Genomic DNA, 23,700 nt, shown 5'->3' on the forward strand with positions numbered 1-23,700 from the left:
GCTAAGTGAATCCCTACTTGTTGATATGCTAATCCTTAAATCATTATTGTGGGCTGCTAATCACTCCCCGAAAATCCTCTGGGAAGAATTTAAAGCTGGTGACTGACATTAAAGGCGGGTTTCGGTGTGGACTGTGCTGCTATTTACCCAGGTGCAAAATGACTGTGTCTGATTCACTATGTAAACACAACTGCTGCTGCATTCTGAGTGGAGCAAGTGGGCAGGTCGGAAAAGGCTTTCACCTTCAGACGAGGGGAAATACTCTGATTGATCTTAAGTGTCTTTTCTGCAGGTATTTCTATTTGCATCAACATTTATAGGCAAATTGCATTAAGTCACTATTGAAAGTCATCTAGAAGGAAAAAGACCTTATCAAGCCTTCCCAAACCTGATTGCCTCTGATCACATTGAGTGAACAGGGCTCATGTAGGCCCATTAAGCTTGTGAGGGATGGGTTGTGGCATAAGCGCATCTGGCTTGCTTAATTAAGAGCGAGATTTCAAATCGATCCAATAAATGCCAAGCTGAGGCACTCTGCTACAGACAGGACACATTTATAACTCGAGAATTGCTGCCAGGTTTTCTCTTTAGTGGCATATTTCAACATTTTCCTCTAGGAGCAAGGAAATAGCAAAGTGTATCAGCTACTTCTAATTAGCACGAGCATGTGTTGATGCTAATTTGGCCAAATATTGCATTTAGAGTTTTAGTGCTCAAGAATTGCTAAAATACAGAATAACTTGATTGATCCCCAGGGGGGAAATTATGTAATGTTATGGGACTAGTTGAAATGCATATAGGTGGATTATGACATGACGGGCCCCTGGGCCTGGATGCATAAAGGCCCCCCTCACAGCGCACATGTGCACAATTAAGGCCAGAATAATAACTAAGACTCTGGGTTGGATTATCCATATCACATTGGGCGAGTGCCCAGGGGTACCAGCCAAATCGCCTTGTTGGGGAAGGAAGGCACCACACATTCAAATTAAATTCTTTACAAGCTTTGACATATTTTCTTTATATATTAGGCCTACTCTGCAGCCAAAAATAATCTTTAATACTAAAATAATATAAATATGCATAATGAGAAAGAATCATTATTGGTGTGTAGGTGCCCCCCCCCCCCCTCCTCCATCACATTCGGATGTGTCCAGTTCAAGCGGTCAGTTTTGTGCGGTCAGAGAAAACCTGTTCACTGGAGGAACTGCTAAGAAAAGGTAGGCTGAAACCTACTTCCCCAAGTGTGCTCACCACAGTCAGGCTTTTCTTAATCCTGCCTGTTAACTGTGGGTGAGAGATCTTCACAATGTAAAGATTTCACTCTCACCCTGTTACTAACTGTAGACTAAGGGTGAGAGATTGTTTTCACAACTTAAAGTTTCAAATTGTTTAAAAACTTTGACCTGCTACCACTGACCTTTCTCTGCTCTACCTCGCTGTGAAAGAAGCAAACATCGCTTATATTGTGAAGGCAGCTTTAGTCTTCATTCATGCAGGCCTTTGAAAAAATATGATGGAAACAATGAATTTGAGTAAACAATTAATTTTAGCAAGGAGTCTTTGATATGAGTTGCATTCAAATGTAATACAGTATTTCTGTGTGTAAAGCCTAAAATGGCATTTGTAGGCTCAAGTCAATCTATGGTATGAAGTCATTTGTTGTTTGGTAGCTATATTGTCTTAAATTGTCTGCAGTTATGTGTGTGTTGAGCATGTATCGTTAATGTAAATCTATGCTCTTTATTGCCATTGCTATAGTAAATTTCACTTTTTTGCATGTCAAATTGACAAAGGAGGGCATTTCAAGTGACGTCACCCTGGGGCACCACACTGTGTTAATCCGGACCTAAGACATAGTACATTCACCTCAACAGGATTTACAGCACAGCCACCTGAACACTGAAAGCCAACAGCACAATAACAAGAAATAAACTCACCTCACAGGATTTACAGTGCAGGTACACTCAATTAAAGCCAAAAGCACAATAACCCTCTAATTGTGCGTGTGTGTGTGTGTGTGTGTGTGTGTGTGTGTGTGTGTGTCCGTGCGTGCGTGTGTGTGTGTAGGCCAGGGGTGTCCACACTTGTTTGAATGGGGGCCAGATTAGATCATGTGGTAATACTGGGAGACCAGCTCCTTCTCGCATCATTACGGGTTATAAAAAATAAATAAATGAATCACATACAATACAATTGTACTCCCAGGATTTTGTTTACCTTCTGAAAACATTAGTTCTGCTTGTGTTGTTCCTACTTGGTGCTTGTCTACAAACTGTATGATAGTGTTGTCATCGTTAGGTGAACGGAAAAAAGGTGAATTGAACTTGCTTGATTAACCAATACTGTGTGGAGGGCCACACTTTGGCCCCCCGGGCCGGACTTTGGACATGCCTGATGTAGCCACTGTTACATGTATGTATGTTTGTAGGCTACAGTATGTATGTATGCATGCGAGTGTTTTACGGCTCCGCCACCCCGACCACAACATATGTACTTGACTGTGTCTTAAATGTGTTTTTCTTTTTTTGTTCAAAGTTTTTTTATTTGTTTTCTGTATATTATACAAAATACAAAATACAGATTTAAATACACTTGACACTTTTAAACAAAAACCCATCCCACAAGAACCCCTGGCCTATTGCACCACATACATCATGTCATACATCACAGTATATCAATACACAAATACACACAGAAGAAAAGAAAAAACACACAACAACAACAACAAAAACAGATTAATGAAAATAAATATGAGAAAGGGGGGGGGGGTAAATCTATATATTTGAAATGCTTTTAGCGTTCATTTTCTCTACCTGGTCCAGGACTGGCTGCCAGATGGTATAAAAGTCGAGGGCACAACCCCTTGTAGCGTATCGGATTTTTTCTAGGGTTAGATGATACATAAGATCTCTGACCCAGTGATTGAAAGTTGGAGGAAACTTGTCTTTCCATTTAAGGAGTACAAGTCTTCTGGCCAGAAGTGTACCAAACGCTATCATCTTTTTGCTGCATTGGTTGAGGGAGAGATCATGCGGGCAGCGGGACCACACCAAAGATTGCAATTATGGCAAGAGGTTCAATGGATATTTCCAGTATATCAGAAAATAATTTAAATATGGAATGCCAAAAATCTACTAATTTTGGGCAAAGCCAAAACATATGTGATAAAGTGGCTGGGGTTGTTTGACTTAAATGTGTTTTTCTAATGAGATACCAGACCAGGATTGTAGAGGAGGACCTCACATGGTGTTTGAGGCCCCGGGACTTAGCCTTTGGGGCCCCTGTCCTGAATGAGTTGACATACACAGTACCCACACCAACCATAACGTAACTTTAATCTCTGTCTGTTTTTCACTCTGTTTCTCTGTTTCTCTGTCCATCTCTGTCACACATTTTGCATCTGTCTGCAAGCTCAAACACTGTGGAAACTCATGAAAACCACTGTCTTTTGGGACAAGTGATCACGAGAATGTCTTGCTCACTGAAGCCTGGCTGAACACACTCTCTCTCTCTCTCTCTCTCTCTCTCTCTCTCTCTCTCTCTCTCGCCATCCAATAATACATTTTAAGGTCGGAAGACCTAAAGGTCAGGGCCTAGTTGCACAAAGCACCTTAGGTTAAGATTTCCCTTAGAGTCAGAGTTAAGGTGTCCATAAAATAGAATTGACTGCACAAAACACCCTTAAAGCTTATGTTTTCCTTAAATGTTTAACCTTATAGAGAAGATTTAATGGTGTTTTGTGCAGCCAATTCTATTTTATGGACACCTTAACTCTGACTCTAAGGGGAATCGTAACCTAAGGTGCTTTGTGCAACTGGGCCCTGATGGTGTTGGAAATAATGCCACTATAGGTTCATTCACTTGTCCCAGATCTGTATGTATGTATGTCCCCAAGAAAGAAAGAAAGAAGGTGGCCAGGTCGCCGATAATGTCCCACATATGACATCATCACCAATGACATCACTATTGCTCGACTGACATCACTGATGACATCGCTCACTGATCAGTGATTTTACGACATCACTGATGAACACAAGTCACGCGTGAACACTGAGATCACATGCTCAATTCTAGGTATGATTAGTAGTAAATGCCGTCATCGTCGAGTGGTGGCCAGTGGTGACTGATGATCACTGATGATGTCCTACCACTGATGATGTCATGCCCCACAATTGTCGAATGGTGGCCAGAATGATGATGTCATCACCATCATCATCGAGTGGTGGCCAGTGGTGACTGATGATGTCATACCCACTGATGATGTCATACACACTGAGAAGATGTCATGCCCCACAATCATTGAATGGTGGCCAGAGCAATGTCATCATCGTCGAGTGATGGCCTGATGTCATACCCACTCATGTCCCACAATCATCGAGTGGTGGCCAGAGTGATGACGTCACTCGAGCAATTGTGATGTCATTAGTGATTTATGACAGACAGTGATGATGTCATAGACATTGTGACATCATCAGGGATATCATAACTCCTTCCCTGCAGAGGCTATCCGCTATAAGTATGACCGGTGCAAATCTCCACATCCCCAATTCTATGCATGAGTGCTATCATCAAAGTGATGTCATCAGTGATTATGTCAGGGAGCGATGTCATCAGTGAGTGACACCATTGCTCAAGTTGCGACATCACTGATGTCAACTGAGCATACTCGGCCCAATGATGCACACACACACAAACACAGTGACACACACACACACACACACACACACACACACACACACACACACACACACACACACACACACACACACACACACACACACACACACACACACACACACACACACACACACACACACACACACACACACACCGAGTTTGGTGAAAGTAATGCAAAAGTAGTGTAATAAGTAATGAGCTACACGGACAGTAATATTGTAAAGTAACTTATTACTTCCAAATTAAAGTAACTAGTGCTGCATCAAGTCAGACAGAGAACGAGAATGAGCGCTGAATATAGGCAATTGTGCCTTCAAAATAAAAGAACAATTTCTGTGAAAAGAAGTAGGCATACATAGCCTATTATGTCTATAAAAACTTTGCAGGCTGCTTGTAACGAAGTCTTTTTTGGGAAAAGTGGAGGAATGACTGTGACTGACAAAATGTGTCAAATTTTGTCATAAATATTACTAGACATAGCATAAGTCACCTCTCTATCTTGCTCAAATGCATACTGCACAGAGGAAGCATTGGTCCTGAATGCTCCCCATGCTTCAGATTCTGCTTGATCATTACTTTCCAGTATGGTGATAAAAACTAAGATCAAACATTTCCTCAAGACCTGTTGCAGGCAATGTCCTTCAATAAGGGTTTTATTTCGAAAAAACCATCCGGAAAGAGTATTATTTGTTGTGGCTAGCTCGACACTTGGTCCTTTAGCATAGAAAAGTCTGAAGGAGGCTGGATTAGGATGGTTTTAAGAGTCACATGGACCAAGTTTGTGAGTGCTAAACCGTTGTTGTTGTTACACACAGCTGCTCTGCCCGCCGGCTCTGTGTGAAAACCTCTCACCCTGTTGTGAAACCATTTCGTTTTTTATTTTTTAAGTTTTCACCTAACTTTTTTTCTCCATCTCACCCACTTTCGGCGTTTTGTGTTTTTTTTTGTGGACTTTTAATGCAGTGACCCCGGCGGTTCCGCCCCTTCAATTTTTGACCATGCTGCAAACTGTAAACTTTCGCAACTGAGAAACATTTCGTGGGGTGAAACTTTGAGCCGCTGCAGGAGCTGAACTTTTCATTTATTATTTTTAATCATAATGACGGACGAGAGCAAAGCAGAGCACAGAGCTGAAAGCGGGAAGGACTTGGAGAAACAGCTCCGGTTACGAGTGTGTGTCCTAAATGAACTTTTAAAGACTGAACGGGATTATGTCGGGACTCTAGAGTTTCTCTCGGTGAGTTTTGAACACGTTTTAAAACATTGACACAGCCTAAAAACGTGCATTGTTTTCCCCCTCGCAATCAAAGGAGAGCTCAAAACAAAACAGACAGCCTAATTTGTATGCATAGTGCATTAAGGTTCCAGAGCAAGAATTCGTCCACTCTGTACATCAGTTGTCAACGTATTGCTATGTAGCTGGGATGCTGCTCCTGCAGGTTGTATAGTGAGTTTCTAACATGAAAATCAACCATCATCAGTGTTGCTTGTGCTGCTTCTCTCCATCCACTCATTTGATGGAGATATTAACTTCTCAGATTGCAAGTGTGAAATTGGAGCCAGCAGGTAGAAAAAGGCACAGCACAGCTCCCAGTTCTTTCACAGCCAAGTGTGTGATGGTTTAATCTGGTTGCTTTTATACTGCTGCCCATAGGCTATAGATGAGTGTTTTGTCTGGCAATGGATTGGTCTGAAAGTATATTTCAAAAATAATTTTCCAGTATTGATATGCACATAAATTATTTTCAACCGCTGAGGATGCACACATGGTCTTACATCGTGATCAATGAAAATGTGGAAAGGTAAAACCAGTTCCAGTCAAGACAAGTAAGCACCAGTATCATGAAGAAAAACGAATTACATTTTCAGAAAAACAAAATTAAATTATTTTTTATTTTCCAAACACATACTATTAAATACCACAAATGTATGTCAGCCTGCAAGGGTGGATAAACTTGCGCACATCAAAAGGTGGACAAACTGACTTTAGGTGGTTTACTCCCCCCCCCCCCCCCCCCCCCTATAAACTGAAAAGGAAAAATGAAAGGGTACAGTAGTCTTCAGGGAAACCTGTATAATGGCATCTATATATCAACTTGGTGTGTCTGTGTTGCACCCGCGCCAGTGATTGTACTATATGATTACTCCACTTCCCACACAGCAGAGAAAGTACCTGGGAGCGCAGCCTGAGAGCCTTTGCCAAGCTCTGATCAAACCCAGAAGCGAGCGGGGGAGTTCTGCCAAAGCCCGGCACAGGTGGACTCAAATAAAAAGCAGTGGGGTTGGCCCACAGCTGGCAGCAACACATTGCCGGCACTGAGTTGCAGCAACACAGGAACGATGTGTGCTGTCGGCTTAAAGTCGAGCTGAACTCATAAATGACTTTTCTTTTCTTTTAGTTCATATACCTGGGTATGCAGTGCACCTATTTAATAATGTATGCAAACAAAATCACAAAAGTCTAATTTCTTTAGTTTTTCACACTTTTTCACATCAAAAGTTAATTTTTCAAGATTTCATTGATAACAGTAATGTACAGTTTGCCGACGTCACCCAGTAAATTTCTACCCCATTTCAACCAATCATATCACGACATGCAGCTGTCAATCAAATCTTCATTTCAGGATAATTTTCTCTTCCAAATGAAGTAGAAAATGGCGCCTAGTGCCTGTCATCTGGCAGAATTCCTATCCCATAAACTAACTACTAACATGGCCAATTGTTAGAAACATGAACACAAAACAAAAACTATAATCTCTGAGAATGCAAAGAAATGTAACTGGCTCGTTAAAACGCGCATTCCAGGGATATCGTATTTACAGAAATAGCATAAAAGGCGCGCGCTTGAGAGCGTTTGAGAGCGTGGTTGTCAGGGGTCTGCCCTCGGAGATTCCAGGCTTGCGGGCAGCACCCATTCATCGGATTGTCCGCTCCCTCCGCACGAAGCAGCTGGCTGCCTGGTACTCCGCGGATCCCACTCACGTAGCACGACAACACGCTGAATCCCACTCGATTTGGGGGTGGAACACGCCATGATATTGACCAATGCCAAAGCCAGTCGACAGAATTGTCAAATCAAATCATCGACATGCTACTATGACCCGCCTCTCAATTTGTCATCTCAGACAAATTATGTTTTCAGTCTGAAAAGGACTGCGACGCACGTGACGATACGGGTTCAGTTCGACTTTAATGGCATTACAAAGACAACAACTCAACACAAAGGCAGGAGGGAATTGCAACTCTCTGGAAATGTTCCCTGTTTAAATCTGCACGTTGTAAAAAAGTGTTGTTTTGCAGTTGGTGATCAAATGTGTTGAACTACCTGCAGCCTGTACTACGAAGCTAGTTTAATGCCTTATCCGAGTAAGTTTGAGTTTAAACCTGGTTTAGCCGTACTACAAAGCAAGTTAACTTTCAATCACCATGGCAACTGACGCTGCAAAGCTAACCTGGTCGCGACCAGGTTAGCTTCAGAGGATAAGATCAAAATCCATGACAGACCCATATAATCGGCTCTCTGGAGTCACTCACCATTCATATAAGATCGCCATATGAAAAATAGATTGCAGTCAACTGAGAATAGAACAAGCAAAACATTCGTGGCTCTGTAGGCTACATAATTAAATTAAACCTACTTACCACTTTATGTCTTAACAGCTCAACGATGCGTGGAGAAATATGATCACTATTAATCACCGCAGCGCATATCATGAACGGACCCTCAAATGGAGTGAGGGTGATATTCTCCTACATGCCAGAAAAGCCTATACATATAATATAGATATGGGATAAATATGGGATAGCCCCAATACTAAATATGCAGGCTATTCTTGCATCTTTCAGCTGGAACTGTGTCCTGTAGGCTGTATGCCAATATATGAGCAAAAATAGGCTAGTTTTTATCAATGATAACTATGCCCGCATCGTCTCAATTCAGTTCAGCAGTTTTCTCTTTTATAGTAGGCTATTAGGCTTTATACTAGGCTATTTTATATATGAATTATTCGATCAGTGCAACCACACACATGAGTGATAGAGATCATTATTCATTGAGCATGCGTTTCTAAATCTATGGTCTAAATAGTCTTACAGATTGTGGAAATGTATAGACTGAGATTACACATTTACATTTGTTGCTGCTGTATCAATGCAGCTGTAGCAGACAGAAATCGCTGATCAAAGTAAATCAAATGACTGATGTGAATACAAGCTGCTGCTTTAGACAGCCCTTAAGCAGACTATCCAACGCGGATTTTCGTTCTGACATTAAATCGCGGCTACATTAAATATCCGCTAAAACTCTGATCATGCACTGCGCTTTCATTGAACGAGGAAATGGGTGTGGAAATGGGTGTGGGCGTGGATCAACTCAGCTGTTCATAATGTGATTGGCTAGCGCACCTCTTTCGCGTGGACGCGCGCCTGTGCACGAGCGAAAAACGTGCGCGTGCACAGGCAGATCCCAGCTTCAGTTATCGACTAGAAAACCAGCGTCGTAGTATCCTTAAACTAGATAGCTTTGATCCTGTTCAGTCAAACCAGATCAAAGTGACAGATCGCGGGTCTGTTAAGACAGCTTCGTAGTACAGACCTCTGAAAAGCTGTGGTTGTTGTTGTTGAGGATGTTCATCGTAAAAAAAAAAGCTCATGGTGAACGAGCAACACAAACATGATGTTATCACACTATAATCATATCAAGATCACGCTGGGGGCTCTGGATGGCTTCCACTCTCTTTTCTCAGCAGTTTCACTTTGTCTGCATGGTGGGAACTTTGCAGGCGAGTGGGGGTCGAGGGGGCACTGGTGGTGTGTGTCATTGAGAGTGCTATTTCCCAGACATACCACATGTATGCATGTGGACTCGGAGGACACATTCCATACTTCCCAGATGGTTCCAATGGAGGACAGAGAGACCAGGGAGGGGATGGGTCTTCTTGATCTGACCGGATCCTGTCTGGTCTTTTTTAGAAGCCATTGGCATTGCTCCATCTAGAGTCATGAGGCTCTTTCAAACACAGATCACGCAAAATTGTAGTTCGGGAAGCCCGTAAAGCCTGGCAGCCTCGCCACAGAAATTGCTTTCACACAGAGCCAAGCAGTAGGGCCACATTCCCGTGCTGCTGTGTACTTTCAGGTAGGGCTGGCACGGATCACGGATAATCCGTGACCCGTACGGATCAGCCCCCACGGTTCGGAACGCGGTTCGGAACGTCAATGGTCCGCGGAACCCCCCCCCCCCCCCCCTTTCGTTTCATTTAACGTTTAACGTTAGTCTATGCGAACGCCCAGCGCAGCCAGACACAGACAGGCATAATCATGGCAAGCACAAGCGAGCTTCCTCATCCCTTGTCGCTGCTGTAAAGTATGTCTGAAGGCTGTGGCTAGTGGCTACTAAAGTAAAGACAGCGTCACACAAACTTATTTCAACACCTCTGAAAAAGCACAGGAATGCGATCAGCGTGTTGCGGGCTGCACAAGATATTAACGAGAGCCACAACACACACACACACACACACACACACACGCGCACATGTTTCACAAACACATTATCACCGGACGGTGAAATGTTGCCTTAGGACACATAACAACAAAACAACACGTGGGGCCACTGAGTAGCTTAACGTAGCATCAACGTTATATTTCCAGACTGACCTGCGGTCTGGTCTGTAGGTCTGTACCCGTGTCATGTGACTGATGCAAGCAACAGCCACGAAGTTAGGCATAGCAGTGCCACCTAAAACAGGAAGTTGGGTCGTTCTGCCTTCAGAGTAAAAGCATACATTGTGTCACTTATGAGAAAAAAATATTTTTTGAGCTGTGCAGGGCAACAAATGTTTAGAGAATTATAAAAGTATTAAAAAAATCTAATCGAAAATCTAATTTTGAGAGAAAAAATCTGATATATATATTTTTTTGCTGATCCGAAAAATCCGTGATCCGTGGCTCAAAATCCGTCACGCGATCCGATCCGTGGGTTTTCTGATCCGTGCCAGCCCTACTTTCAGGTGAAATCCCCTGCTCCCGGATTGAAAGGCGAGCGGAGGGATTTCCAGCTCCTCCTAGCCCAAATTAATATTTTCATAGGTTAGTGTAGCCTGGCTACTGTATGATGAACGAATTCATTCAACAACAATACTTCCCTCCTTCTCCTAGTCCGCTGAGCTGGGAGGATAGGTGCACTCGCATGGTGGGTGGACTCGCCAAAACGGGCTCCGCCGCCGCACTCGCATGGTGGGCAGGCAGATCGATATGGTGTCCTACTAAAATTGGAACGATACACGACCGCCCGCATATCAAACAGCTGCAGTCTGCATAACGTTCGTCGGGGGAATAGTATAGGCTATAAATGCACATGACTACGGTACTTAACACTTTGAGTGCCACGGCCCTTGAGCAAAAGGTTGCTTGCTGTGCCACATAGGCCGCAATGCATTTTAAAACAGTCATATAATTTTTTTAATAATTACTATGTAAACACTGAACACGCACAAATAACGATGAGACTCTCTTCTATCACCTGCAAAAAAAAGTTTATTGATCCCATTTTCCGTTCTTTAGTTATGAGCCGGAGAAGATAGCTTGATTGAAGCAAAAACATCCCTTTTTTTCTACGAGCTGAGATAATGAGCCTTTTGTGAAATTAAACATTTCAAGCACATCACTGACTCTGAAGCTAATTTTCTGATGTCTGGGTCTGTCTGGGTGAAGTGTATGCTGCTCTCATGGATGTAGGCTGCTCTGCGTGCTCCCCCCCCCCCCCCCCCCCCCTCAACTGCACACGCCTCCTGGGTGTGTCTTATGTGTCTGGTGGCTCTCAGTCTCTGCTGAGTTTGCTGCGCACACACAGTGAATGGTGCGCGACATTCAGCTTTTTGGTTCCGCGTGTGTTTGTCACGGGCTGGCATGCTTCCAGTTCGGAATAATAAGGCTGATTATGTGAATGTGCTGTTGCAGCGTACATGGAGGTGCTCAGTTGTGACAGCGGATGCTGCTGCTGGGGGCACAGCTGGCGTTGTGCTCGTTTATGGAGGCACGTCGATGCATACGGACGGATGCGATGCGATTTCCTCATTTTCCCCAGTGACTATTTCTGTGTGTTTGGCTCCTTTTTCTCTGATCAGGAGAGTGCTGTCGCCACCTAATGGGTTTGTAAAATAGGTTATCGACCTCCAATAGCTACAATATTGTTAGAGGCGACGTAAGAAGCTTAGATCGACACCCCCCCGTCAAAAAAAACAATTTGGAGTTATGACGCCATTTGGCGTCGCTGGCACTGTACGGTAAATTTCTAATGACGCCATATGGCGTCGCTGGCACTGAACGTGTTAACGTTAGTAGTTTTTGTAAGGGAATGCACAGAGGTGATTTCGAGGGGGAATATCATCAGACCAACTCGCCACAGACAGCTATAGCCCTCTGAAGCTTATTATTATATCCGTTAATTTTACCTAATGTCAACATCGTTTGAGCATAAAGCCTAACCGCACGGAGCATTCCTCCTGGCGTCCCTGCAGTCATGATTGTATAGGCTACTTTTTTTACTTTCACTCCTGCACTTTCTTGATACATGAGGTGATTTCCCCTGTAATTTTTTTATGAATGAGCTGACCATTCGCACCTTTTCCGGCTTGCTGCGATGACGCTTTCAAATGGAGGCGGGTTGCCAGGTAACCCGGCGCTGTGACTACCTACCGTCGCGGGACAAAAGGCGTAAAACAATTATCCACCAAAGCGCGTTCACGACTTTCACATCGGATGCGCGAATCCTATTTTCCGTGCATTTTTCGGCTTTCAAGGCCGGTGTGAAAGAGCCTATGGATGAGGAGATCACATGGGGGTCTTGAGGGAATGCAGCCCTCCTCCCCTTTACCTCTCCTGCAGTGCTGGAACTGGGATTCATTTGAGAGCCGGCGGCTCCTCACAAGGCAACTCTGTTCTGAGCAGAAGTCTTGGGATGGATGTATGAGATTGAGATCTGACAGCGACCAATGCGTTGCACATTATGCAAACTAAGTGCATTGGTTTAGCTGCAGGTTATCGCTTAAGGAGAGTGAGACAAAAGAGACAATCTACTGTCTTCTCATGTGGAAGGTCCTGGGGGGCATTAAGTGGAAGATACTCGCGATGATCAAAGGCTGCCCTCCTGGGGAGAGAGGGGTCGTGTTCAAAAGACTTTCATCTGATCACACACCGTGCCTCCCCCACCTCCACTACTGCCACCACACATGACCAAGAACCAGCGCTTTACACACCACATAAATAATGCTTCTCTAGAGCTACTTGTGTGTCTGCTGGTCAGAATGGAGGACTTCCTCCTCCCCTCTGTGAGACTCCCCGGTGGGATAGGCCGGGGGACTCTGCGTGCCAGCAGGGGGAGAAGCAGGGAGAGGTATTGATGGGATATTGCTGGAGGGGGGAGAGGGGAAAGGGTAGCGAGGGTCATGAGGTAGATATTGCCAGGAGGGCGAAAGGGAAAGGCTGGGGGTCGGGGGGGTCATATGTGACTGGCTTGGTGAAGGGGAAAGGCTGGGGGTCATACAGTATGTGACTGGCTTGGTGAAGGGGAAAGGCTGGGGGTTGAGGGGGTCATATGTGACTGGCCTGGTGAAGGGGAAAGGCTGGGGGTTGAGGGTCATATGTGACTGGCCTGGTGAAGGGGAAAGGCTGGGGGTTGAGGGGGTCATATGTGACTGGCCTGGTGAAGGGGAAAGGCTGGGGGTTGAGGGGGTCATATGTGACTGGCCTGGTGAAGGGGAAAGGCTGGGGGTCGTGGGGGTCATATGTGACTGGGGGTCGTGGGGGTCATATGTGACTGGGGGTCGTGGGGGTCGTATGTGACTGGCTGGGCTTGGTGCCTCTCTTGTAAATCATATTTCCTGGAGAAGGAATTCCTCTGAGGTTAGGACACGCAGGGGAACAATGAGTCTCCGGCCAGTAGCAGGAGTTGAAGTGTAGAACAGAGATTGTTGCTGCTGATCTGTGGAACCCAAACACAACGCACCTCTCTTGACAACACATAGTGCACCACTAAGGTAGTGGAAAACAACATGGAGAACAATGATCTATGCCACAGATTATTACACCAGCTGGTTCCAAGACGCTTTGAGCCCATTGTTGGGCATTTTCCACCTCTAATGGGTTGTTTTGTGAGACAACAACTGGGAAAACATGGTGATTTATGTGCATCGTAGAAGGTGTCAATTTTGAAAAGTTCTCAACGGGCCTGAAAATTCAAGCGCGACCCGACCCGACCCGGTCCTACTGTAGTAAGTTGAAGCCTGAGCCCGACCCGACCTGATCAATTAGCATAAATTGTCAGCCTGAACCCGGCCCGAGCCCGTCGGGCTGGGTCAGGTCCCGCTCGGGCAGAAAATGAAGCTTTGCGTTAGTTCATTCGAGACACGGAAGTCATACGCTATGCCCCAGCTGTATCCAGCTGTCAGCCGCTGATTGGATCATTCATTCACCAATCACAGCCATTCTCACCATAAGGCTGTCCGTTTAAATGCGGCCTTCCCTGCTCGGCGTAGCATGCTGCTGGGCCGGTTCAGGGAGGAGCCTCTTCTATAAAGAGCGGAGCCTTCAACGCCAAAGATAACTGTATTTCCATTTATGCAATAAATGGTTAAATCTATGACGAGAGTGTTCTTGAATGAACTGAGAACTCGAGCACAATATGGATTTTTTTTCAGCCGATATGATAACACAATAGAGCTCAACAGGCACGTGACTTTTCGTGACGTAATTTGCCCCGGAAGTAAGTTCCGCGTCCATTGTCTCCATAGACATTTCGATGAATCCAGAAATAACGAGTTTTAAGGCTGGAACCAATAGGCATGGGTCGGTTTACATTTTTTTAAACCGGTTCGATATTCCCCCAAAAAAACGTATCAAACCGGTATATCAAATTTTTTTTTTTTTTTTTTTTTTTTTTTTTAGTGTAGCCCATAAATGACTGTAATGGGACTGCAGTTGGTGGCGATAATGCACCTCTAAGCAGGTATGCCAACCAGCACTGACACTGAATTAAAATAAGCAGAACCATTTAACACACTGTTTTTATTTCTCATAACTATTCAGCTTAACTTTTCTTCAAACATCAACATAATAAACAAAATAAGACTTTTGCCTACTAGTGCAACTTGAGAAGAGGCTAATACGAAAAATAGTGCAATCAGAATGGATTGGCACTATTTTATTATTATTATTATTATTATTATTATTATTATTATTATTATTATTATTTTGTTGTTGTTGTGGTTGTTGTTGTTGTTGGTTTGCACGTGATCAAACTGGTTTGGGCTCGTACACCGAACCGAACCGGTAAAACCGAAAATCGATCCATGCCTGGGAACCAAGCCAACACGTGTTATCGGTCGGGCTCTAATCTACGGAGGTGTGCCTCGCTTGACTCAGTGATATCGCTCGACTATGTGGATCCCTGTATTCCTGCTCTGGATGATGGCCCTCCTCACGGCACTTGGTGCCCTACGCACAGTGCGTGTTGTGCGCGTACGTAGCAGCGGCCCTGGTTCTACGCACAGTGCGTGCTGTGCGCGTACGTAGCAGCGGCCCTGGTTCTACGCACAGTGCGTGCTGTGCGCGTACGTAGCAGCGGCCCTGGTTCTACGCACAGTGCGTGCTGTGCGTGTATGTAGCAGCGGCCCTGGTTCTACGCACAGTGCGTGTTGTGCGCGTACGTAGCAGCGGCCCTGGTTCTACGCACAGTGCGTGCTGTGCGTGTATGTAGCAGCGGCCCTGGTTCTACGCACAGTGCATGTTGTGCGTGTACGTAGCAGCGGCCCTGGTTCTACGCACAGTGCGTGCTGTGCGTGTATGTAGCAGCGGCCCTGGTTCTACGCACAGTGCATGTTGTGCGTGTACGTAGCAGCGGCCCTGGTTCTACGCACAGTGCGTGCTGTGCACGTACGTAGCAGCGGCCCTGGTTCTACGCACAGTGCGTGCTGTGCACGTACGTAGCAGCGGCCCTGGTTCTACGCATAGTGCGTGCTGTGCACGTACGTAGCAGCGGCCCTGGTTCTACGCACAGTGCGTGCTGTGCGCGTACGTAGCAGCGGCCCTGGTTCTACGCACAGTGCGTGCTGTGCACGTACGTAGCAGCGGCCCTGGTTCTACGCACAGTGCGTGCTGTGCGCGTACGTAGCAGCGGCCCTGGTTCTACACACAGTGCGTGCTGTGCGTGTATGTAGCAGCGGCCCTGGTTCTACGCACAGTGCGTGTTGTGCGCGTACGTAGCAGCGGCCCTGGTTCTACGCACAGTGCGTGCTGTGCGTGTATGTAGCAGCGGCCCTGGTTCTACGCACAGTGCATGTTGTGCGTGTACGTAGCAGCGGCCCTGGTTCTACGCACAGTGCGTGCTGTGCGTGTATGTAGCAGCGGCCCTGGTTCTACGCACAGTGCATGTTGTGCGTGTACGTAGCAGCGGCCCTGGTTCTACGCACAGTGCGTGCTGTGCGTGTATGTAGCAGCGGCCCTGGTTCTACGCACAGTGCGTGCTCTGCGTGTATGTAGCAGCGGCCCTGGTTCTACGCACAGTGCGTGTTGTGCGTGTACGTAGCAGCGGCCCTGGTTCTACGCACAGTGCGTGCTGTGCGTGTACGTAGCAGCGGCCCTGGTTCTACGCACAGTGCGTGCTGTGCGTGTACGTAGCAGCGACCCTGGTTCTACGCACAGTGCGTGCTGTGCGTGTATGTAGCAGCGGCCCTGGTTCTACGCACAGTGCGTGCTGTGCGTGTAGGTAGCAGTGGCCCTGGTTCTACGCACAGTGCGTGCTGTGCGTGTATGTAGCAGCGGCCCTGGTTCTACGCACAGTGTGTGCTGTGCGTGTAGGTAGCAGTGGCCCTGGTTCTACGCACAGTGCGTGCTGTGCGTGTAGGTAGCAGTGGCCCTGGTTCTACGCACAGTGTGTGCTGTGCGTGTACGTAGCAGCGGCCCTGGTTCTACGCACAGTGCGTGCTGTGCGTGTACGTAGCAGCGGCCCTGGTTCCACCCACACTACATGTGGATTCATGACTCGTCTCGGACTCCTCTTTGGTGACTCGGACTCGGAATCAAACACCGGGGAAACTCAAGACTCAACTTGGACTCACTCGAGATATAGTGACTTGACTACAACACTTGAGGCGACGCAACAGTCGGCCATCGTTAAATGCGTAGCTCGAGCACCATCGCCATCTTCAAGTCATGGCTTCTTCTCCAGTAGTCTTGACAGTTGGAGAGGAAGGCTCTAGGGAAGCCTATCTTACATAATGGACGATTATAGCTGGAGATAGTGGGCGGCGTGGTGGACACTGGTGTTTATCTTGGAAAGCTACGAGCCAAGAGGACAGTCATTCTTAGAAATGTCTCTTGGGGAACGAAGGAAGAGAACATGTAAACACTCCCCATAATGAGGTCTAGCTGCATCTCTGCCATTTTCTAGTCCCAGACAGTGTCAGCTGGAGAACGTTGCTTACACTCAAGCCATTGTTGCTGTTGATAGAGGGATATTATTGAAAGCCACTCACTTGCATGATAAGCACTTAGGAGAGGATGCTTAAAAGGACAAGAGAGGAACGCTTTCATGTCCCGGTTCTGGAGGGAGATCTGAGCCACAACCCTGCTTAATATATTCCCAAGAGTAGTACTACTACAATAATGATAAAAAAAACACAAGTACCCTTTAGTAAGATGTTGATGTTGTCTTTTATCTTGTATGTTTTTATGTCCGGAGGACTACGGATGCAAATGAGCTTTTAGCAACTAGTATTGTAGAGTAGTTTACTGTAGCTATGCGCGAAGTGCTCCCTTAGCTACCGTCCTTTCCTTAACAAACGCCTGTTGAGCTGTGAAGCAACCACCTCATGTAATCATGTTTAACAATCCCCTGCATAACATGAGATTAAACGAAATGTGGTCTGATTATGCCTTCACCTGTCAGCAACTCAAACCCCACATGTTATCATGTACACCTGAACTGTGCAATTAAACCTAATTGGCAATAACTGCTCAATACTGCAGTTGTGCAATAATCCAATGTCAACAATTTATCCTCACTTAGCGGGAACTAAATGTACTTTACTTTTATTACGACGCACACTGCTGTATATACTATCATATTAAATTTCTCACTTCTTACAGTACTTGACTTTATTTGTTTATTTGGTCAGGACAGTACACATTGATGTACAGTTACCTATACAGAGTCATCTATATGATAACAGTAAATATGTCGGATTTAGCTAAAAGCTCATTTGCATCCGTAGTCCTCAGGACATAAAAAACATACAAGATAAAAGACAACATCAACAACTTACTAAAGGGTACTTGTGTTTTTTGATAATTATTGTAGTGTATGGCACATATTTTACACTTTATTGTATATATGTTTTTTTTATTGTCTTATTACTATTCTCCTCTCCGACCCCCCCCCCACGCCCGATTTCCCCCCATTTTCTCCCAAAACAATTTTTTTTTTTACCAATTTCCCCCCTGCTGCCCGATCGCTGCTCCACCCTCTGCCGATATGGGGAGAGCCGTAGACACCATGCTTCCTCCAATACATGCGCAGTTGCCAGCTGCTTCTTTTCACCTGACAGCGGGGAGCTTCACCGGTAGGACGTAGCACGTGGCAGGACATGCTATTCCTACCAGTTCCCTTCCGCCCCGAACAGGCGGCCAGAGGAGGCGCTAGTGCCTCGACCAGGACACATACCCCCAATCCGGCTTCCCACCCGCAGACACAGCCAATCGTTCCTGTATGGACGCCCGACCAAGCCGGAGGTAACACGGGGGCGTGAACCTGCGGCCCTCGTGTTGGTAGGCAGGGAATCTACCGCTACACTACCCGGACACTAGTGATGCGCGGGTCACCCAGAACCCGCCGGGTCCCGCGGGCTGGGCCGCCCCGCAGGTGGGCTGGGTTGGCAAATTATGAAAATATCGCGGGTGCGGGCGGGGCAGGCTCAGAACGTGACAAAGCAACATTATTAAATAATTTAGAGCAGTGAAACACGCAGAGTAATTAACCTTAAAGACGTTAACTCTCTCTCACACGTAGGTACACACAATCAGACAGACTCCTGCTGCACTCTCTATAGCACACATGGGCAACATACGGCCCGCGGGTGCGATGGAATTGCAAAAAATAAAAAAAAATAAAAGTGCACCTGAACGCAACATGCAAGATACCCGCTGAATAAGTGTCCAAATGTTCATGTCATTCTGGCCAATACTCTGTTATAGCATTTCAGTCTGGAATATGGAATATCTTTCAATAATATTTATGACTAAAAGGCTAAAAGTAATCTCATGTGTAAGAAATGACTGTTCTACATTGAAGTAGAAATTTAAATAATTAACTTGTTGGTTTTGGATTTATTTAGCTTCAAGAGTGCATTTTTGTTCTTCTGTGACCCTCAACACAGGCTTTGAGAATCCCGGGCCACTTACTGATACTTATGCTTAAATTAACCCACTCATATTCTGGTTTATTTCAAGAAAAACATTTCGGCTAGTGGAAATTCTAATTGGCTGGTAACTTTAAAATCTAGCAGCCATATCAAGCCCTAGCCTGGGTAAACCCATCCCCCACGTGACCTGCTCTCAGACCTGTTCTCAGTCACTATGATAGTGACTGGGAACTGAGAGAGCAGGTCACGTGGTGGCTGGGTTTACCTAGGCTAATCAAGCCCTGCAGGTAGAGCAGGTGGTGACATAGGAGTGAAAAAAGGATAAAATATTGGTGGTTAAGACTGAATAATGACATCACAATTGTTAATTTAAAATTAGTTATTCCTCTAAACCTGGCTTCAAATGCCCCAAATTTTTCGCGCTGGCGCCGTTCAGCCCTCAGCAAAATCTGGTAGCGAGGAATTTTTTTTGTGGCCCTCTCTATCATCAAAGTTGCCCATCCATGGGTTACAGCATGACAATATTTGTTCGGCCCCCGGCAACAATCTGGGTTTCTCATGTGGCCCCCCATGAAAAATAGTTGCCCACCCCTGCTGTATAGCCTACATGGAGTAAAGAAACGCTTCAATTAGGTAGCCTATGTGGTCTCAAAACAAACATTTTGGAAGGATTATTCGCTGTAATTATTATTTGAAGTGTCCATATAATGCCACCGCAGATTTTCTGTTGTGGACTCGACTGTGATCTATTTGTCAACTTTACTGCAACGTGAGTAGGCTGTGAACAATTGAGTGCGCATGAGGTAATTAAAAGAAATCAGACAGCGAGTCTAGCCGTATCTGCAAGCCGTGTGCGCACCTGCTGCACTACTACGTTTAGTAGCCTACTACTGCAACATGGCCAATTGAGAGCGTATGAGGTAATTAAAATAAATGGGGAAGAATAAGAACTGTTTCTGTAGCCTGCCTAGTGCCTACCTCTACCTGCTACGTGCTACCTCCATTTGAAACACTGCGGTCACGCCATCCGCACTTTGGGGAAGCGTAGTCGGTCGCGCTATCTGAAGACCATGGATTAATTGAAGAAAGACCGACATGAAAACAGCAGCGCAACTCATCCAGAGCAGTATAGTAGGCCTAAGCTACAACTGTTGTCGCGCACGGCAGCATGTGAGTGTCTGTGTGTGTGTGAGAGAGAGAGGGGGGAGAGAGACAGAGTTATTAGCTACTTTGCACACCTTGGAAGCTCCGCTGTGCTCCTCTTGAGTCCGGAGACATATTACATTAAATTGGCCGTTGCGGGCTGCTGGGTTGGGCTGGGTTCGGAATTTTCAGATATTTTAACGGGCTGGGTGGGGCGGGCTGGCTCCAATGACGGGTTGGGTTGGGGCGGGCCTTAAAAAACCCTGACCCGCGCATCACTACCAGACACTCTTATTACTATTCTTTTATAATGTTTATATTTTTCCCTAGCCTGGTGAAAACCATCCGGCTCTGTGAACTCACATCCTGTTTTGTTCTGCGGTTGTCTGGACTCCAAGACGTCCACAGTCATTTCAGTGGGTTTGAGTACTTGCCTTGACAGACAACTCCTTCAGCCAATCAGCGTCGCCAAATTCAGTCCTTGAGCCAATCAGCGTCAGATCCAGTCAAATCCCAATCCACTCGGAAGAACGGCGAAAATGTGTTTTCCACAGAGAAATCCGCAGTTGCAGACGATGTCAACTACGAGGCAGGTCCCTGACTGTAGTTTGTGAAAATGCTCGCCCTGGGCTGGAGGCCAGCCAGACGGAACCGCAGAAGAACCAAACAAAATGGATCAATAAAGTATTTCTGATTGTGATTCTTCTGACACATGATTATCCTCATTACGTTTCCTCCAAGTGAAGAAGGCGCGGTCAACATGTTGGTGGTTGTTGTTGTAAATCAATAGTATCTTTCCAGTGAAAATGGCTGAAGGGAGTCGAGAAATCGGATCTATGGTGAAAACAGCCACAAACTAAAGATGAATCACTTAGAGTGTGTGTGTGTGTGTGTGTGTGTGTGTGTGTGTGTGTGTGTGTGTGTGTGTGTGTGTGAGAGAGTGTGTGTGAGAGAGAGTGAGAGAGAATGTGTCTGTATAGAGGTCCCATGTCTCTCTCAGGGTTTTGGATTTGTTGACATCTTGGCTGAGGCTGAGGCAGTCAGGTTGGCCCAGGCTGCTGATGTTGTCTTTACGTGTGACACGTGACCATGTGGGGGCAGGGGTCTGGGGGGGGGGGGGTTGTCCATATCCTCCAGCTGATGACCTTAGGTCATCACCTCTGCTTCCTATCTCCTTCCTGTCTGTTAATCTCCAGACGTCATGCCAACAACATCCAGCTCCCCTCCGGTGTTCTGATGGAAACGGGACCGGAAGAGGCTGATGATCGGCGCGTCCTGATTGAATGAAAACACAGCAGGCAGAAACGTGCGCGTTTACGCAGACAAATTCACACACACTTAATGATAGCACATAGCTGTATGCAGCTAGCTAGCGTGTTGCTAATCGCCAGGTTACTTTCTGCCAGGTTTTCTACCACTATTGAGTTCTTTTCTCATTATTATTATTATTAGCTCCTTTCTTGTTATTATGAGAAAAGGGGTCACAAAAAGTTTGTTTCCCATTCGCAACTTCTTATTGGCAAGTGAGGGGGAAATCTAAAGGCAAAGCTGTGTTTCTAACCCTGTGTTTCTCTCCAGCTCACTCATGTACCACACCACAGTACCTCTCTAGGTTTTGTGAAGAAAGGCAAACCGTCTGAATCATTCACACATGATGGGGGCAGGGGGTCAAGAGAGATCTTGTCTCATGTCGAGATGACACTGCTGTGTGTCTTAAAGCAGCTGGGGTCACCCGGGGGGGTCATGAGCATATTGAGGGTGTGTCGAGTCACACAATGAGTTATGGAATATAAAAGCAAGCTATTCGTTTTCACACATTTATATTGATTTGAGTCTTTGTGATACAGATGACCGTTTTCCTTCTGTAATAAAGGACATTTGCAGGCTCTGGGCTTCTTCCAAGTCAAATAGCCAGAAACATCAAATATGAATGATTTTGCTGTGTGTTATTGTGTGTTGTGTGAGTTTGTGCTTGAGACAGGAGGGGCTCCGCCTGCCTGTTACTGACTGAGCAGGCCAAAACAGTGCTTTGTGTTTTGGTCTTGAAGTGCAGGAGCTGTAGCCAAGGCAGGAAGTCTCTGAAAGAGGCCAAAAGCTGAATCAGATGTTTATTTACACTCTGTGACATATTGCGGCCTCCTTGTGCAAATTGATCGCGAAGCTGAAATCTCTTTGCGTTGCTGTTTGAATTGGGTCCTTTCTAAGTGCCAGATCAGATAAGAGCATGCCTATTGGACATGCATGCTCACATGATGCTGCAGACAGTTTGTGGCTTGGGCCAGGCGGAGGGCATGTAGCTAATGCAGAGTGCCTGCTGGTGGGCCAGGCTATCCCCCCTCACTCTTTCTGCACTAAAGCTAGAGACGGTTTTCACCAGCTGCAACCCCACAGCACTGCATGTTTAAATATTAATATAGGCCTCTGCATGCAATAACGTACTGATAGTCAGCTTACTCTGTAACATGTAGCTTTGATTAGCCTCTCAGGCTAGCTCCGGATGACAACGCTTCCTACTACCCAGAGTGTGCACGTCTTTCCGACAGGGGTGGTTGTTATGGCAACTATCAACAACAACAACAACAACAACAACTACTACTAACTACTACAAGACATAGACCGAAATAGGCTACGTTGTTGTTACTGTGTCTGTCGGAGACACGGCCTAACGTTAACATTTAATATGAGCCAAATATCAGCCTGCGCTCAGTTATATACAGGAAGTAAACCAGATATTCGGGTGGGTTGTGACCATTTGTTATTGTTGTCAAGTTAAAACTGTCTATAGTTTGTACCCCCCCCCCCCTCTCTCGCTCCACCTCTGTGTCATGGAAGCAGTGTTGGCTGCATATTACGTCCCATGCATTATTTTAGATGCTTTGTTGACAAGCAGCATATTTCGCCCCCTCGCTAAGTGAAGGATCATTATGATCCCTATCTGTCTAATCAGGCTATGCTATAGCTGTTCTCCCTGCCAGCCACTGGAGTCTGCAGGACTTCTCAAAGAGCCAGAGTTGAATCTTATCCCAGCAGGCACATAACCACAGCTGTGTGTTCTGCTCTGTGCAGAGAGAGAGAGAGAGAGAGAGAGAGAGAGACTCCTCGACTCTTTTTAATTGGATGGGGTCAGTCTCTCCTCTGAGGATATGGGGCAGCTTCTCTCCTTGTGTCTGTCCCTAGTGTGAGGCCCCGCCCCCCCGAACTGATCAACTGTCTCGCTCGCAATTTAATTTCACACCGCCGCCGCCTCTGTATGTCATGTGTTTGCTCACACTGTGGACGTGTATTTTTAAATGTTGAGTGTGTGTGTGAATGCTCATGCACACCTAGTATATAATGTATATCTGTATGGGCATTCATTGTGTGATGTGTGTCTTTTAGCCGGGCTGAAGATGAACGATAGCAGGCAGGGATTCCAGTAGCTCGGTGACAGCGGAGCTCTCTCCTGCAGAGTTTTTTCCATCGA

At 45.9% G+C, this 23,700-nt stretch overlaps 1 protein-coding gene across 3 annotated transcripts in view; it reads left to right on the top strand.

Annotated features, from left to right (window-relative positions):
* Positions 1 to 5,779: 5,779 nt before the first annotated feature.
* Positions 5,780 to 23,700, top strand: part of prex2 (phosphatidylinositol-3,4,5-trisphosphate-dependent Rac exchange factor 2) — a gene marked incomplete at its 5' end in the record, with an annotated part of 261,316 nt that continues 243,395 nt past the window's right edge. For all 3 annotated transcript variants that reach the window (XM_083655690.1, XM_083655691.1, XM_083655692.1), the window contains one exon: positions 5,780 to 5,917. In XM_083655690.1, the coding sequence (XP_083511816.1) occupies positions 5,780 to 5,917 (138 nt within the window). The remainder of the gene's footprint in view (positions 5,918 to 23,700) is intronic.

The sequence above is a fragment of the Poromitra crassiceps genome (genome assembly GCF_964638095.1).
Source record: "Poromitra crassiceps genome assembly, chromosome: 2".
Classification (NCBI taxonomy): domain Eukaryota; kingdom Metazoa; phylum Chordata; class Actinopteri; order Beryciformes; family Melamphaidae; genus Poromitra; species Poromitra crassiceps.